The sequence below is a fragment of the Rousettus aegyptiacus genome, unplaced genomic scaffold (assembly GCF_014176215.1).
Source record: "Rousettus aegyptiacus isolate mRouAeg1 unplaced genomic scaffold, mRouAeg1.p scaffold_m13_p_17, whole genome shotgun sequence".
NCBI lineage: Eukaryota > Metazoa > Chordata > Mammalia > Chiroptera > Pteropodidae > Rousettus > Rousettus aegyptiacus.
The window spans coordinates 16,164,644-16,177,900 of NW_023416292.1; the positions used below are offsets into that span (position 1 = coordinate 16,164,644).

At 49.8% G+C, this 13,257-nt stretch overlaps 1 protein-coding gene across 3 annotated transcripts; it reads right to left on the reverse strand.

Moving 5' to 3' along the window:
* Positions 1-549: 549 nt before the first annotated feature.
* Positions 550-10,604, reverse strand: TEX35 (testis expressed 35). Of its 3 annotated transcripts, XM_036234579.1 has the most exons (9): positions 10,446-10,603; positions 8,273-8,431; positions 7,682-7,750; positions 6,641-6,697; positions 5,891-5,950; positions 2,209-2,273; positions 1,801-1,993; positions 1,470-1,513; positions 550-1,229 (listed from the first exon to the last, which is right to left on the reverse strand). In XM_036234579.1, the coding sequence occupies exons 2-9, from the start codon at positions 8,354-8,356 to the stop codon at positions 1,169-1,171; spliced, it is 633 nt and encodes a 210-aa protein (XP_036090472.1). In that variant the 5' UTR covers positions 8,357-8,431; positions 10,446-10,603; the 3' UTR covers positions 550-1,168. The 3 variants fall into 3 exon arrangements, with proteins under 3 accessions (XP_036090472.1, XP_015996701.2, XP_015996698.2); XM_016141215.2 differs by lacking the exon at positions 1,470-1,513 and having other exon boundaries at positions 10,446-10,604; XM_016141212.2 differs by lacking the exons at positions 1,470-1,513; positions 10,446-10,603 and having other exon boundaries at positions 8,273-9,725.
* Positions 10,605-13,257: the final 2,653 nt, after the last annotated feature.

A 13,257-nucleotide genomic window follows, 5' to 3' on the forward strand; every position in this document is an offset into this window, starting at 1 on the left:
AAAGTTCTGCACAACAGCGACATGATCCAACATTTCGATAGGCTGACTTTGGCTTGTTGAGAACAGACTGTAGGTGACTCCTACACCTCAAGGCCATTGTAATAACCCAGGGGAGGGAGAGGTGGGTGGCAGAGATACCGGGAAAGTGTGGGGAGGATATATATTGAATAAGTATCACTCATGGCTATAAACATAAAACCATTTTAATTTCGTTTCCTATTGTCCTTTCAAATTGTCCTTTCAGTGGGGTTAATTCAGCCCCTTCCTCTCTCTGGACGAATGGGCAGACCATGACTTCACGGGCCGTTCCCACGAAACAGAAAGGTCTCAGGTGCTTTCCATCAGAAAAGATTTTAGGATATCTTACCTGTGTCTCCATTGTAAAGGGTCCTTCCTTGGCCATCTATCTCTACCTTTAAAAAAAACTTATTATTATTTTTTATTATACAAATAATACAGATTCATTGTAGAAACATTAGAAAGTATAGATAAGCACAGAGAATGACAGAAAAATCTGTCATAATCCTACTACACAGAGAAAACCACTGCTACTATTCCTGTGTTTATTTGTCTTTTCAGTTCATACATGCCTCTCTATGCACACACACATGCTAGACCCTGGGCCTGGGGGTCCCCCAAGACTCTTGCCCTCACCCCAACACACACAGTGCAGGAGCCAAGAACATGGAGGGAGCAGGTGGCCAGGACAGTGGGGGTGTCTCCTGCGACCACACGGAATGGCATCTGATATCCTCAGGGCCGCCCCTCTCTTCCAACCTGGGACCTTTGCAGAGCCAGGTGGGGTGGAGGAAGACGGTGGGCGCGGGGAGGGAGATGGCCCCAAGGGTGACCACGACAGAGCTTCCCACTCATCCACCAGGAGCAGGAAGAGGGGTTTGGAGTCTGGAATATGTTGATTTAGAATAAAAAAAAAAAAGAGTGATACTCTTTGTACACTCAGGTTTGGGGCTGATATACACACCGGCGACATCCCCTTTGATTTTAAAGGAAGATTTTAATCTGGGAGGAGGGCGGCCTTGGGCGGGGCGGAGTGGACGAGGGCAACAGCCTTCGCAGTGTGGCCGAGGACGGGGGGGCGGGCGGTCCGGAGCTGCTGGCTACGTTGGAAGCACGTCCTCGGTCACATAGGGGCTGAAGCACAGGTACATCAGAACGAAGCTCCAGATTCCAAGGGTGATAAGGGTGCCCAGGCCTGGTGCGGCGGTTTCCTGGGAGACAGGGAGAAAGGCAGGAAGCTGAGGCGAGGTCAGGTCAGCCGCTGGCGAGGCGACCTCCCCTCCGTGGAGCCTCCGGGCTGAGCGACCCGCGTCCTCCTTCCTGGTGCCATGTGCCCTGGGACCAGGTGGGTGTGGTCTGCAGAGCCACAGGTCAGATGTGATGGGGATGCAGCCTTAGGGCTGACGGGGCACCCGCCTGAGACCCGGCACTTCTCCTGTGGGTCTACCTACCCCTGATTGTAGTTGTTCTTTAGGGCACACAACAAACATTTCTCCTGTAGAGGACAGAAACGGCACAAGAAAGATCATTTTTCCCTGGTCCAAGATGGCCAGCCTGCTGGGCACCTCGTCAAGTCTTGCTATAGGAAAGGACAGAACAATACAGTGGCATTTGGGGACAGGCACATCCAGGGTTGAGTCCTACTTGGTCATGACTGAGCAATCTCCCCAGGCCTACAGGGCGACACTCCAGAGGCCTCCTGGGCCCGCGGAGGTGGGGGAGCAGGAGCTGAGGGCTTTAGAAATGTAGCCCTCAGCAGGGCAGGGGCAGGGCTTCACTTACATAGCGGGTCCCACACTGATGAAGGGAATCCAGCGGGTCTTTTTTTGGTTTCTGTGGTGCCAAAGTTTTCTTGTGAAGACTAAGCGAGGCTCCATTAGCTCCATCCATTTCCTTGAACCGGAGCTGTGGGTTGGTATCAGACTTGCCCGTCGGCCTGAGCTCCTGATGCTCCTTTGTTCCTCTTCTAAGGGGACTGGGGAGTCAGGGAGGGGCAGAGTTGGGGGGACAGTTCCCAACATGACAAAGAGATAACCATAGCACGGGAAGGCCTTGACTCCAAGCCACTGGGGCAAGAGAAACCAAGACGGCTCCCTGCAGCCTGAGGTCCTCTGAACCCCGAAAATGTTTAGCCAAGTGAAGGGGGAGGTTCTTTAGGGATTAGTAGAGGTGGGTGCAGGTTACACTTACAGCTTGCCGTTCTTGTGTATATTTATTAAAACATCCATCTTCTCATCCATATCCTTCTGCATTTCCTTCAAGACAGAATTCAAAGCCAGGATCACCATCTTGAAAGGCTCTTGAAATCCCTTTCTCCTGCCTCTGCCTGCAAACAACTCAGAGATCACCTTGGCGTCTTCCTTGAGAATCCTCACTGGCTTTGGGGAGGGGGCCTATGGGGTGCACATGACACAGGCCGCCTCTCCCTTCCTCTCCCCCGTTCCATGATGGGGCTGAGCAACAGGTGCAGTCATTAGGGGCTTGTCCAAAGTCTCCACGTGAGTCAGAGGGCAGGAACTGTTTCACCTGAGCTCACACTTGGACGAAACCATTATCGGACTTGGTTCAACGCCTATGAAGTGACGGAACCAAGAAATCATGTGACCCCCTCCTCCCAAGATACTCTGACGCCAATGTTTTGACCCCAGCACGTACACAGATCATGCGCATTTGTGTTTGCTCCATCTTCTACCCAATTCCTGGCAGAAAGAGTCAACACAAAAGAAAACTAATAGTAGCTCTGATGACACTTCACATTTATCATTTACTAAGAATTGAAAGAATAGTAAAATCTTCTTGGCAAAGTTTAGAGCTATCAATTTGACCTGAGAAAATTAAAAAATAGTGGTCACAAATGAAATTCTAAGATGTCATCATAGGTAATATTTGTTATGGACAAAATAGGTTTAGATTGAACATTATAAAATGTAAATGAAGAATAATTTGCTTCAAGAAAAATAATTCTAGTAAAAACAAAAGATTTGATAACAATTTACTGAACTGTGGTAGGAAATTTATCAAAGAATGATACTGTCTGACTGGAGATGATTTCTAAAAAATGTTACTATAAATTTTGAATTGAATATTAATATTCATGGAGTCCAAACATCCTGGAAGTCAAAATGTCCCACATCCTTACACGTCTATCACTTCAAACTCATGTCCCAAACTGACCTTCATTTTCTCCTCTAAATTAGTTCTGTTTCCCAACTATCCTTGTCACTGTTACCACTTTCTTCTAATCACACAGATTAAAACTCTGGTGTCATCGTGGACGCTCGCCTCTTTTCATTCTCTGTATTGACTCGGTCACGAAGAATGTTACTTTCCCTTCAATGCATCTTTCAAGTGTACCTCTCCTTCTGTTCCTACACCTGGTCCAGCCTTCTTCACCTTGAGTTGGACGCAGCTTCCCGTCAGATAGTTTCACTCCACACAGCCCCTGCCTGCTCCCCGGGGGGCCCCAGGCCACCTTGCAAACAGCTGCCAGCTCAGCTTTCTGAAGTGCTGCTCGTAGCATGTTCTTTGATTAAAAACCTCCAGAGGCCTCTTACTGCTTACACGGCCAAGTCCCAGCCTGTCTGCTTGTCTGTCAAAAGCCTTCGTTACCACTGCCTGTGTGCCCCTTCCATTTCGATACTCACGGGCTCCCCAAACGATCCCACTTTGATGACTGATCTCCTCACTTCATGTTCAGCCTGCTCCCCCGCTGCACACAAGCTGTGCCTGTGCCCAAAATAGCCTCCTCTGTGCCTTTGGAGACCCAGTCCTAGCCACGAACAAAACACTGACCGCGCTTGCATTTCAATGTAGGAAATTTAGGTAATACAGAAGAATATAGAAGAAAAAATGATCGTCACTTGGAAATAACCATTAATCTTTTGGTATATTTCTTTCCAGTCCTTTTTCTATACATTTACTTATCTATTTTTTTAATTCAAGTTGAGATCAGCCTGTATATATTACTTGTATTTTGCTTTTTTACTTCTCATTATAAGTATTCTTTCTAAACACTGTCTCTTAAATTCCTGATTTTCATTATATCAATATACCATAATTTATTTGGCTATTTGCCTCTTAAAAATTCTGTTTGTTTCCAAATTTTTACTATTATAAATAACCCTGTCATGAGCATCTTTATATATATATATCTCCATGCTGGCATTTCTGATTATTCTCGTAAGTTAAATTCTGAGAAGTGGAATTGATAAGTCAGAGGGTTTAATATTTTCCGATACCTGCAGTCTAATTCCTTCCTTTTCAGTTTTGCGCAAACTTGTACTCTTGTCAGCAATATAAGAGCATTCCTGCCTTGTTCTACAGTTGTCATAAGTTAAAACTTTGCTTATTTGAATGTGACCATTATCTAATTATTGCTTTCATTTGCACTTATTTGATTTACTCATGAAGTAAATGCTTTTAATGTTTATTGGTTTTTAGTTATATTCTCTTCTGTGGATTGTCTGTTCCTACCTTTGTCCCATTTTTATATTTGGTTCTTAATGATTTATGTGAGTTTTATGTTACAGATAAAAACCTTTTGTCTATATCTATCATATTTGTGAAAAATTATTTCTCCAAAATTGTGCTTTGCTTTTTAACTCTGTATATGATGCTTTTCTGTTATCATTTCGAAATTTTTTTTATATTGTCAAATATATCAATATATCCTTTGTGGTTTCTTCCATTGTATTTACGCTTAGAACACCTGAATAAATACTTATATACTCTTTCTTCTCATTGGTTTTTATTATGTAAATTCACTTGTAGAGTATTTCAGTTTACAGAGTTAACTGAATTAAGCTTTTTCATCATATATTCAAGGAATGGTAATATTATTAAATAATCCTTTTCTTCTCATTGACATTTTAAAAATCATCTTCATCATATTTTTAAATTTTATAGAGCTAGGGTTCCCAGCCTTGGATGTACATGGAATCACCCGGGCATCTTAAAAACTACTGAACCTGGACTTCATCCCAAGGGGTTCTGATGTAACGATTACGGGGGGCAGCCTGGGCATAAAGGGGCAGCCGGTCAAAGTCACAGCCCAGGCGATTCCAACATGTAGCCAAGGTTAATAACGGCCGCAAAAATGCTGAGGACCTGGTTCTCACCCAGGACAGGTCTGCCCCACCAAGAGGTTTTTATTCAGTTCATCTGGGCCAGGGCCTGGGTGTACACATTTTAGAGATCCTCAAAAGTGATTCTCAGAACACCCCTGGCAGAGAGGCTGTTCCAGGCTCATCGAAACTGCTTTCATTCACTTGTCTGGTTATCCTGGGGCTGTACCACCTAAATTTGATCATTGTGGCTTTATTAGGACGTTTAATATATGGTATGGGTAGTAACAACTCTTGAAAAATGTATAGATATCTTCTTTTACCTATTATGCTTCTACATTGGTGGTTCCCAAACTTTCGCCTGGGGAACGTGGAACAAACCCAAGGTTGTGAGCCCCATCCGAAAGGACCTGGGCTCTGTTCCCGGTGCTTCTGAAACACACCAGAGCCTGAGAACCACTATTCCAGAATCTAGATGATGCTCTTACTAAGTGTTGAGTTCAAAAATAATCTCGATGGGCTTCTGGTTAGATGTACATGAAGCTCCCAATGCAGGCTTTGAGGCTCACCTTAAGGCTCCCTTTCTCTATAAAGGTGTTTCTGGTTACTCCAGCCCACGCTCCCTACTCACATCTCCAAACACTTAACTGACATCCAGGTATCATTTAGATTGTACTTGTTGAATTCTTTCTTGCAGCAGAGTTTGGGTCTCCTACTAGTTATAAACACCTGCAAGGCAGAGTCTGGCATCTCCTTCCACAAAGTCTAATGCTGCAGTGGCCTGTGGAAGGCACTCAGTAAATGCTTACCTTCATAATCTCCACAAATTCCTGGAGTTTGTCAAAATCCTTGTCCATTACGTTTTTTATCTATTGAGGAAGAAAGGCACAGAGCGTATTACTGACTGTAGAGTCACCTTTGGGGCATTTTAAGCAAAGGGCAGCAGCTGCCCCTCTGGAGGGAGCTGCTTAAAGCTCAGGGGATGGATTAATGAGGGCCGGTTAGAGTCGTAGAGCCATGTTCTTCCCAAGGAGTCTATGAGGGGACTTTGGTGCATGTACCATTAAGCTATCACCACCGCCCAGCCTCGGCGCAACTTAGATCAGGCTAGTGCACGTCTTCCGTGTGGAGCTCAGACCACAGCATCCATGCCGCCTCTCGCCTGAGCATCCTCTTTCTTCATAAGCACGTTCTGGGTGGTTCCATCAAAGACACAAGAAGAGAGGTCTTGCTCTGCAGCTTGCTCAGGCGAGGCAAATAAGGAGAATGGAATTGTCCCCTGACTGTCCCCAAATTCCAGTAAGCCCCTCTCACTCTGTCACTAAAGTTATACCTCCCAAACCTCATCCATGAGACACCAGAGAGTCCTTGTCAAAAATTGAGTTTAAGCTTCAAAACAAGTAAGAAACAGCTATACTCAGCTGCCCAGTACTTAAATGTTCGAGGGGCCTTGGGCTGAGTTCGTCGATGGCTTTTTCTGTTCAGGTCCTGACCTCCTCTATCAAGTAGGAGGACACCCAGCCTTTACCTTCCTGTCCTGTAGAGTCTTGCCCCATTACCTGTTTTATCTCCTCCATCTTTTCCTTGAGCTCTTCCCTCACCTCCCTGAGTTCATTCTGAGGGAATAAAATAGGGAAGAGAAGGAGTAAAGAAATGTCTTGGGTGGAAGAGAAACTGTCAAAGGAGTAAAGGAAAGATCCCAGGGACTGGACAGAAGAGGAAAAGAGAGAGACATCTCATTAAGGAGGAAAGAAAGGGTATTTTCAGGAAGATAGGTCAGTGGGACATACAGACATCCTGTGTCCCCTGAGACTTCTGTGGCGTGGCTGTCGAAAAAGGCACAGCCTAAATCTAATCACGAACAACTCAGGTCCAGGGTCATTCTCCAGAATAAATGATCTGTAATCCTCCGAAATGTCAGTGTCCCAAAAGACAAAGGTTGAAGAACTGTCCCAGATGAAAGGGGACTGGCAGGCAATACGGATCCTAGATGTGAATGACCCTAGACGGGATCCTGGACCAAAAGAGCTGTTTTTTCTTTTGTTACGAAAAGCATCAGTGTGATAATTGTTGAAATTAGAATAAAGGCTATCGATGAGTATTACACCAATATTAATTTCCTGATTTTGATATTTTAATAATTGTACTGGGGTTAATGTAAAAATGTTCTTGTCTGTAGAAAACATACACTGAAATTTGAGAGAAACATGCTCTCAAATGGTTCAAGAACCAGACATATATTATATATATATAATATATATTATACACACACACACACACACACACACACACACGTATGTGTGAATATATATGTATTGAGAGAGAGGGAGAGGACCATGAGAAAATGTCAACATTTAGGGACTCTGGATGAAGGGTCTACTAGAATTCATCGTGCCATTTTTGGAAACTTCCATAGGTCTGAAACTGTTTCAAAATAGTTAAAATAAGCAAAAAGAAGCGGAGGGAATGAAGTCACAGGGCTGAAGCTCAGCCATACGTGCCTTGGAAGCTGTTTAGCTCAGCATCCCTTCCCTGCCCACCTGCCCCCCCCTTCACTGGGCTGACCCCACCCCGCCCCCTGGGTCCGAACAAACGCCTACCTTTAGCCCCCGTGTCCCTCCTGGTTTGGTAAATGGCCCTTCTGGTTTAACTCCTTTATAGTCATATGCCTGTTGATTGAAACCAGAAACACAGAGCATTGGAACCTGCAGGTGTGTGGTCGGTAAGGCAGGAGGGATCATCCTGAGTTTCTGTTCCTCCCTCCGGGCCATTGCAAACAGGAGAGAGCTGGTGGCCCCACCTCCCTGCGCAGCACTCCCCCCCGCCCCCCTGCCCCATCCTTCTGCCCTCTCTGTGCTCGCCCTGTCCCACGCCCCTCCTGGCCCGCTGGGCCTCAGCTCTCTGTCCCTGAACGGCCCAGCTGGTTCCTGCCCTGGGCCCCTGTGCGTGCCCTTCCCACCACCCTCAGTGATGGCTCAGCCTTTGAGTGGCTGGAGCCTTGTCCTTCATCTCTCAGCTCAGAGGACACCCCACCTACAGCAGCCACCCAGTCACGTCCCCCTAGTTTAATTCTCGGCATAGCAGGTAACCCTGCGGAATTTTCCCTCATTCATGTATGTATCTGATTAGTTACTAATGTGGTGTTCTATGAGGTTAGAGAGCTTATCTGTCTCTCAAAGTACCCCCAGCACCTGGGACAGGTCTTGGCCACCAGCCATAGCGAATGACCCCTGACTCCAAGTCACCTCCCCACGAGTCTCAGGCCTGGATACCATCGTGGCCTCAAAATCGCTTCTTACTTTGATGGGTTCCGGCTTCAATTCCAGGCAAACTGCCTTGTAGTTCTTGTTCTGTAGAGAGAGGAGGTTGGGATTCGGCCTGTGGGGCATCGGGCCTTGGGAGGCTGACGACACCCGCCCCTTGCTGAACCCTCTACCCGACCCTGCCGGTCCGACTGCGCGTGAGCTCAGCACCGCACATCCCCTGGCTCCTGGTTCAAAACAGCTCAGATGCTGTGACGTCGTTACACATCCGCTATGAGCACCCGCACGCCCGCTGGGCAGGCAGCCCTCTGCCCGTGGGGGTGCCTGGGCGGGCAGCACCCTAAGGAAGGCGCGTCAGCATTACTGCAGGAGCACGGGCTGGGGTTCTAATCTCAGCTGTCCTCCTACTAGCCATGTCAACTCGGGCAAGTCATTTAGTCTCTCTGCGCCTCCATTTCCTCATCTGTAAAATGGGGGTGAAAATTACCTCTATGTAATAAGGTTATTGTACACCTTAGATGTGGGCTTGGCGCAGGCCCCGTACGGGGTCATCACTCCAGCAGTGGTCAAGGGGGGCGGGGGGGGCATTATGTGTTCCCTGTCCCAGAGGAGGTCAGCAGAGGCCTCTTTCCTTCCCACCCCACGGCCAGGGATCAATCCCACCCCCTTCCAGCCTGACCTGACAGGCGACTCCGTGCTCAGAACAGAGAAAGGAAAGCCGAGGATTCGTCAGGACACCCTCTGTGTCCCCCCGCCCCACCCTGCATCTCTACTCAGCATCCAGCTATGTCTCCCCTTTACCAGGTTTGTTTTCTTCAGTTCTGCCCTCTTGGCTGACATGATGGAGGAGGCCAGAGTGTTCTCAAGTTCCCAGCCTCCCCACGATGGGAACCCTGTGACCAGGCCACTGTCCTATGCAGATTACAGGCCAAGGCAAGGGCAAGATGACCACCTCTCGGTGTGCAGAACAGCTGAGGTCACAATGCCCAGGGGACACATGCTGGCCTGGAGTGTCACCGCAGCTCCGAGCCTGGGGGGCTTTGGCTACTGCGATGAGGAATTCAGGTCAGAGTCTAAAGCCACAGGGTCTCCCTTCCACATGGGCGAAGTCTCCTGCAAAGTCCTCCCTGAGGGACCATGCCTGTCATGGCCGAAGCACAAGGCACACCTCAGGAGAAGCAAGGATTGCTGGCTCCTGCCCCAGAAGGCCCTACCTCCTGATGAGGAGAGGGTGTCCGCCAGGAACAGCTAACCCCTCTAAGCCCACTGTTTGCCCCGCCATGCTCTCCGGACCCGGATGGACCTTCCCCTTGGTGTGATACTGTCTTGGGCTAAGGTGCCTTGACGTCTGTCTGGATCAAGGCACACGTGCTGTGCTAACCTGAGGTTTTCTGTACTGGGACTGGGGCGGGGGGGGGGGGGATGCCAGTCTCAGCAGGATGATTTCCGATTCCTTGGCCTGATTGCACGGCTGGCCCTGTGCCCTCTGCCCAACACTCACGGTCTCTTCCGGTTCTCCCATCATCCTGGAAGAGGGTTAGGGCCAGAAGCCACACGTGGACAGTGCTAAAGGTGAGAACCCCTAGGGGTGGGGGTGGGGGGGTAGAATACTAAAGAAAAGGCCAGTCTGAGAGTAACTAAATTCGTGCATAGAGAGTCTAAGAAGCATGGCCTCCTACAGGACCTAAACGCCTTCAGAATCCAGATTAGACGCAAAAGTTCTCGTTTCCTCTTATTCCTGGGCCGTCCGGTTCCTTCTTCCCTCTCATTTCAACTACCAGTTGAAACTGAAAAGGCCCCCTTGGAAGTTGTGAGGACGGCGAGCACAGGGTGCCGGAACCGATGCAGGCGACGTCCACGCGCCGCGGCCCGTCACGACTCCCCGCCCCCCCACCCCGTACACCTGTGCGTCCGCCCCGTGGAGGCCGGCGGCACTGCGGCTGCCCCCCGAGCTGCCTGCGTCGTTTCTGATGCATTTCCTTGCGGATTATTTCGCAGCCCCCAACCTGGTGACAGCCCTTGAGCTCACGCTGTCACTCTGCTCAGTTGGGGAGGGGTGGGGGGCCGCCCAGGCTCCTCTCAACACCCCATACACACTTACCCCAGGTTTCTGAAAATCCTACAGGCTGGATGGAGCAGGAAGCCACCGTGAAAACGACCGCCCCCAGGCCCGCGGTCCCCCTCGCGCCGGCTGGCGGTCCGCCCGGGCCCGCGGCGGCGTCCCGCGCTGGGCTGAGCGCTCGTTCAATGGCGCCTCCGTGCAGCCATTCGCATCCCATGATCCCACGGGCCACGGAGCAGGAAGTTGTGTCCACAGGACGCCGAGGTCTCGGTGTAAAACTGCTTCATAAATTACGCCCACGTCATTGTCATCGTTTGGACAGAAATGTAACCGGAACGCCCCGCAGCTCCGGGCCCGGGCCTTCTCACGGCATTCACTGTTCATGCTCCCGGGTCAATCGGTCCGCTGTCGGCGGCGTGTTCTGCAAGGGCTGGGGAAGCCTGTCGGGTGAACCTGAGTCGGCGAGGCTCACGCCGTCTCCTCCTCCTCTGGGATTTTGCGACCGCGAGCAGCGCGAGGTCGACGCGGCGCTGTTGGGTGTGACTTTGGGGAACGCTGCTCCTCACCCTCCTCCACGGCAAAGTCCATCGGTCCGGGGCGAGGAGCACGGAGCACGTGCGTGACAGAGCGAGAGGAGAAGCCACGCGTCTCTTCACGCCAAGCCGATGTCATTTGCATTTTCCCAGGGCTCTTTCCGACGGTCCTTGGTTTTCCGTTTCGCGAAGACAACATCGTGTGGAGAGCCCGGTGTGGGAAGAGAAGGGTTACAGACGGCCCGACGCCTTTGATCTTGGCCTCTTGGGATCCCAAGATTTGGCTTTCAGTGAAGGCCAGGCTCGGCCACTACGCACATCTAGGCCCCGAGAACAAAAGACTGTCCTCCGTGCACAGGGGCCTGTTTGACCACGGGGTGACCCAGCGTTCTAAAGCCCTTGGATTAGGGAAAACTGTTTCACAAGGTGCCCAGGATCCCGGTGGCCGTGGTCTCCAGTCAGCCTCGGACAGATGTGACCCAAATGATCTGCTCTGACGACACCCACAGACTGCAGCGTCTGCTGCCGCCCCTAGCTAGGGGGGCTCGGGGCTCCTCACCCCAGGGGACCTCTCACATACAATTTTTAGAGATTTAATGAGCTTGGTAACTGCATTGTCTTACTTGACTGATTTACAGACACCTCACAAAGCTTTACACCGCGTCAGGGTAGATATCTTCTATCACTGACATGCTGGTTACTATGCAATTTCTCATCGTTTCTATATATAGCGCATCCGTTCTTGGCTGGAATCACCCTATTATATTGTTTCTAAGGAAAAATTACATCCAGTTTCTATCACGGGAACTTCTAGTACCTCTGTTTCAGGAACAAAACATAATATTCTGAACAAATCATTGTAAATCTCCAGCTAATTCAATATAGCTAAGGGTAAGTGAAAAGTCAGAGCAAATACATTATGTGAGGATAGGAGGCTTTTTTCTCCTGTGTGTTCACATGACAAGGACATGTTTTCTAGGGCCTCCCAGGACCCAGGGGAGCTGTTGCTATTCCCACAGCCAACGGGTGCAGAGCAGCCTGCTGTGGGAGATAAAGAGCCACCAACAATCAGAGGCTCCTCTGCTCCTGCCAAATGCGGCTCCTGGGGACGCCTCGCTTGGCCATGTTCCCTTCTGTCTCTGGATGGAGGCCAAACAGAGGATGGCGGTTTCACTCCTGGTTCTTCGGGCCTCCGCGCTCGAAGGCTCTCTCCGGTTGCCATCCCAGTCCCGAATCGCCTCCTTTCCGCCTCTGACACCTCCAAACCCCGTTTATCATTGAGGCAACGAAAATGAGTGATGCCATAGCTTCTCTGGATGGTCCTTGTTGGGGGATCATAGCTGACCTTTGAACTACACAGTCCACGTATACGTGGATATTTTTCAGTCAGTACTATACATGTATTTTTTCTTCCTTATGATTTTCTTCATAACATTTTCTTTAGCTTTATTGCAAGATTAGAATATATAATACATATAGCCGGTCCTGCGACCCCGCAGACAGCACCTTGGAGCTTTCGGGCTCAGGGAGCCGGGCTGGGCGCCAGGGAACTGTCGCACGCCCCGCCAGGTGGGCAGCCCATGCTGGTTGCCCGCGCAGACACTGCGGGGTCTGCCCCGGGGAACGCGGGGCGCCCGGGCCTGGCTCCCGTGCTTGGACACAGGTTGAGGGCAGGTGTGTGCGCGTGCTGGGCCACAGTCTCCCGACCCTGGCTGCATCCAGTCCACTCTGCAGGGGGCTCTGTCCCACTGGAGCCCATTCGCCCTCCCATCCTCATGGATAATAATTTGGTGTGGGCGTCTAGGGGAGAAGCCATCTATTTGGCTGCAGCGCTTGGACAGCCAAGGGTTGGCACATTGGCTCTACTACTCACCACGTAGCCTTAGGCAAGTTTCCTAACCTCTTGGAACTCTTTTTCTCATCTTTAAACTGAAAGAAAATCCCATCGTCATGAGGCACCGTTCAGGGCCTGGCTCCTGGCAATGCTCAGTAAATGGTGGTGACCAGCACAGCGGTCTCAGTCACCAGGGAAAGGCCTAGTGATTCATCCCGTCTCCCGCCTCTGTCCTTACCTTATTCCATAGACAGGGCTGGCCTCGTTCCCATTTTAATGATGATTAGAGATGATCAAAATTATGAATTAGTGAGACTGCGGAATCTCGCAGAGCAAGGGCTGCTTTATGACCCTGTGTATCTCCTCCAGGCCTAGAACAGTGTTTTGCACATTGGTAGATGATTTAATGTAGTAATTTTTCCCCGAGTACCTGTTTTGAACCTGGCCTTGAACCGTGGATACCAAGGTGAGCAGGACCCGTTTC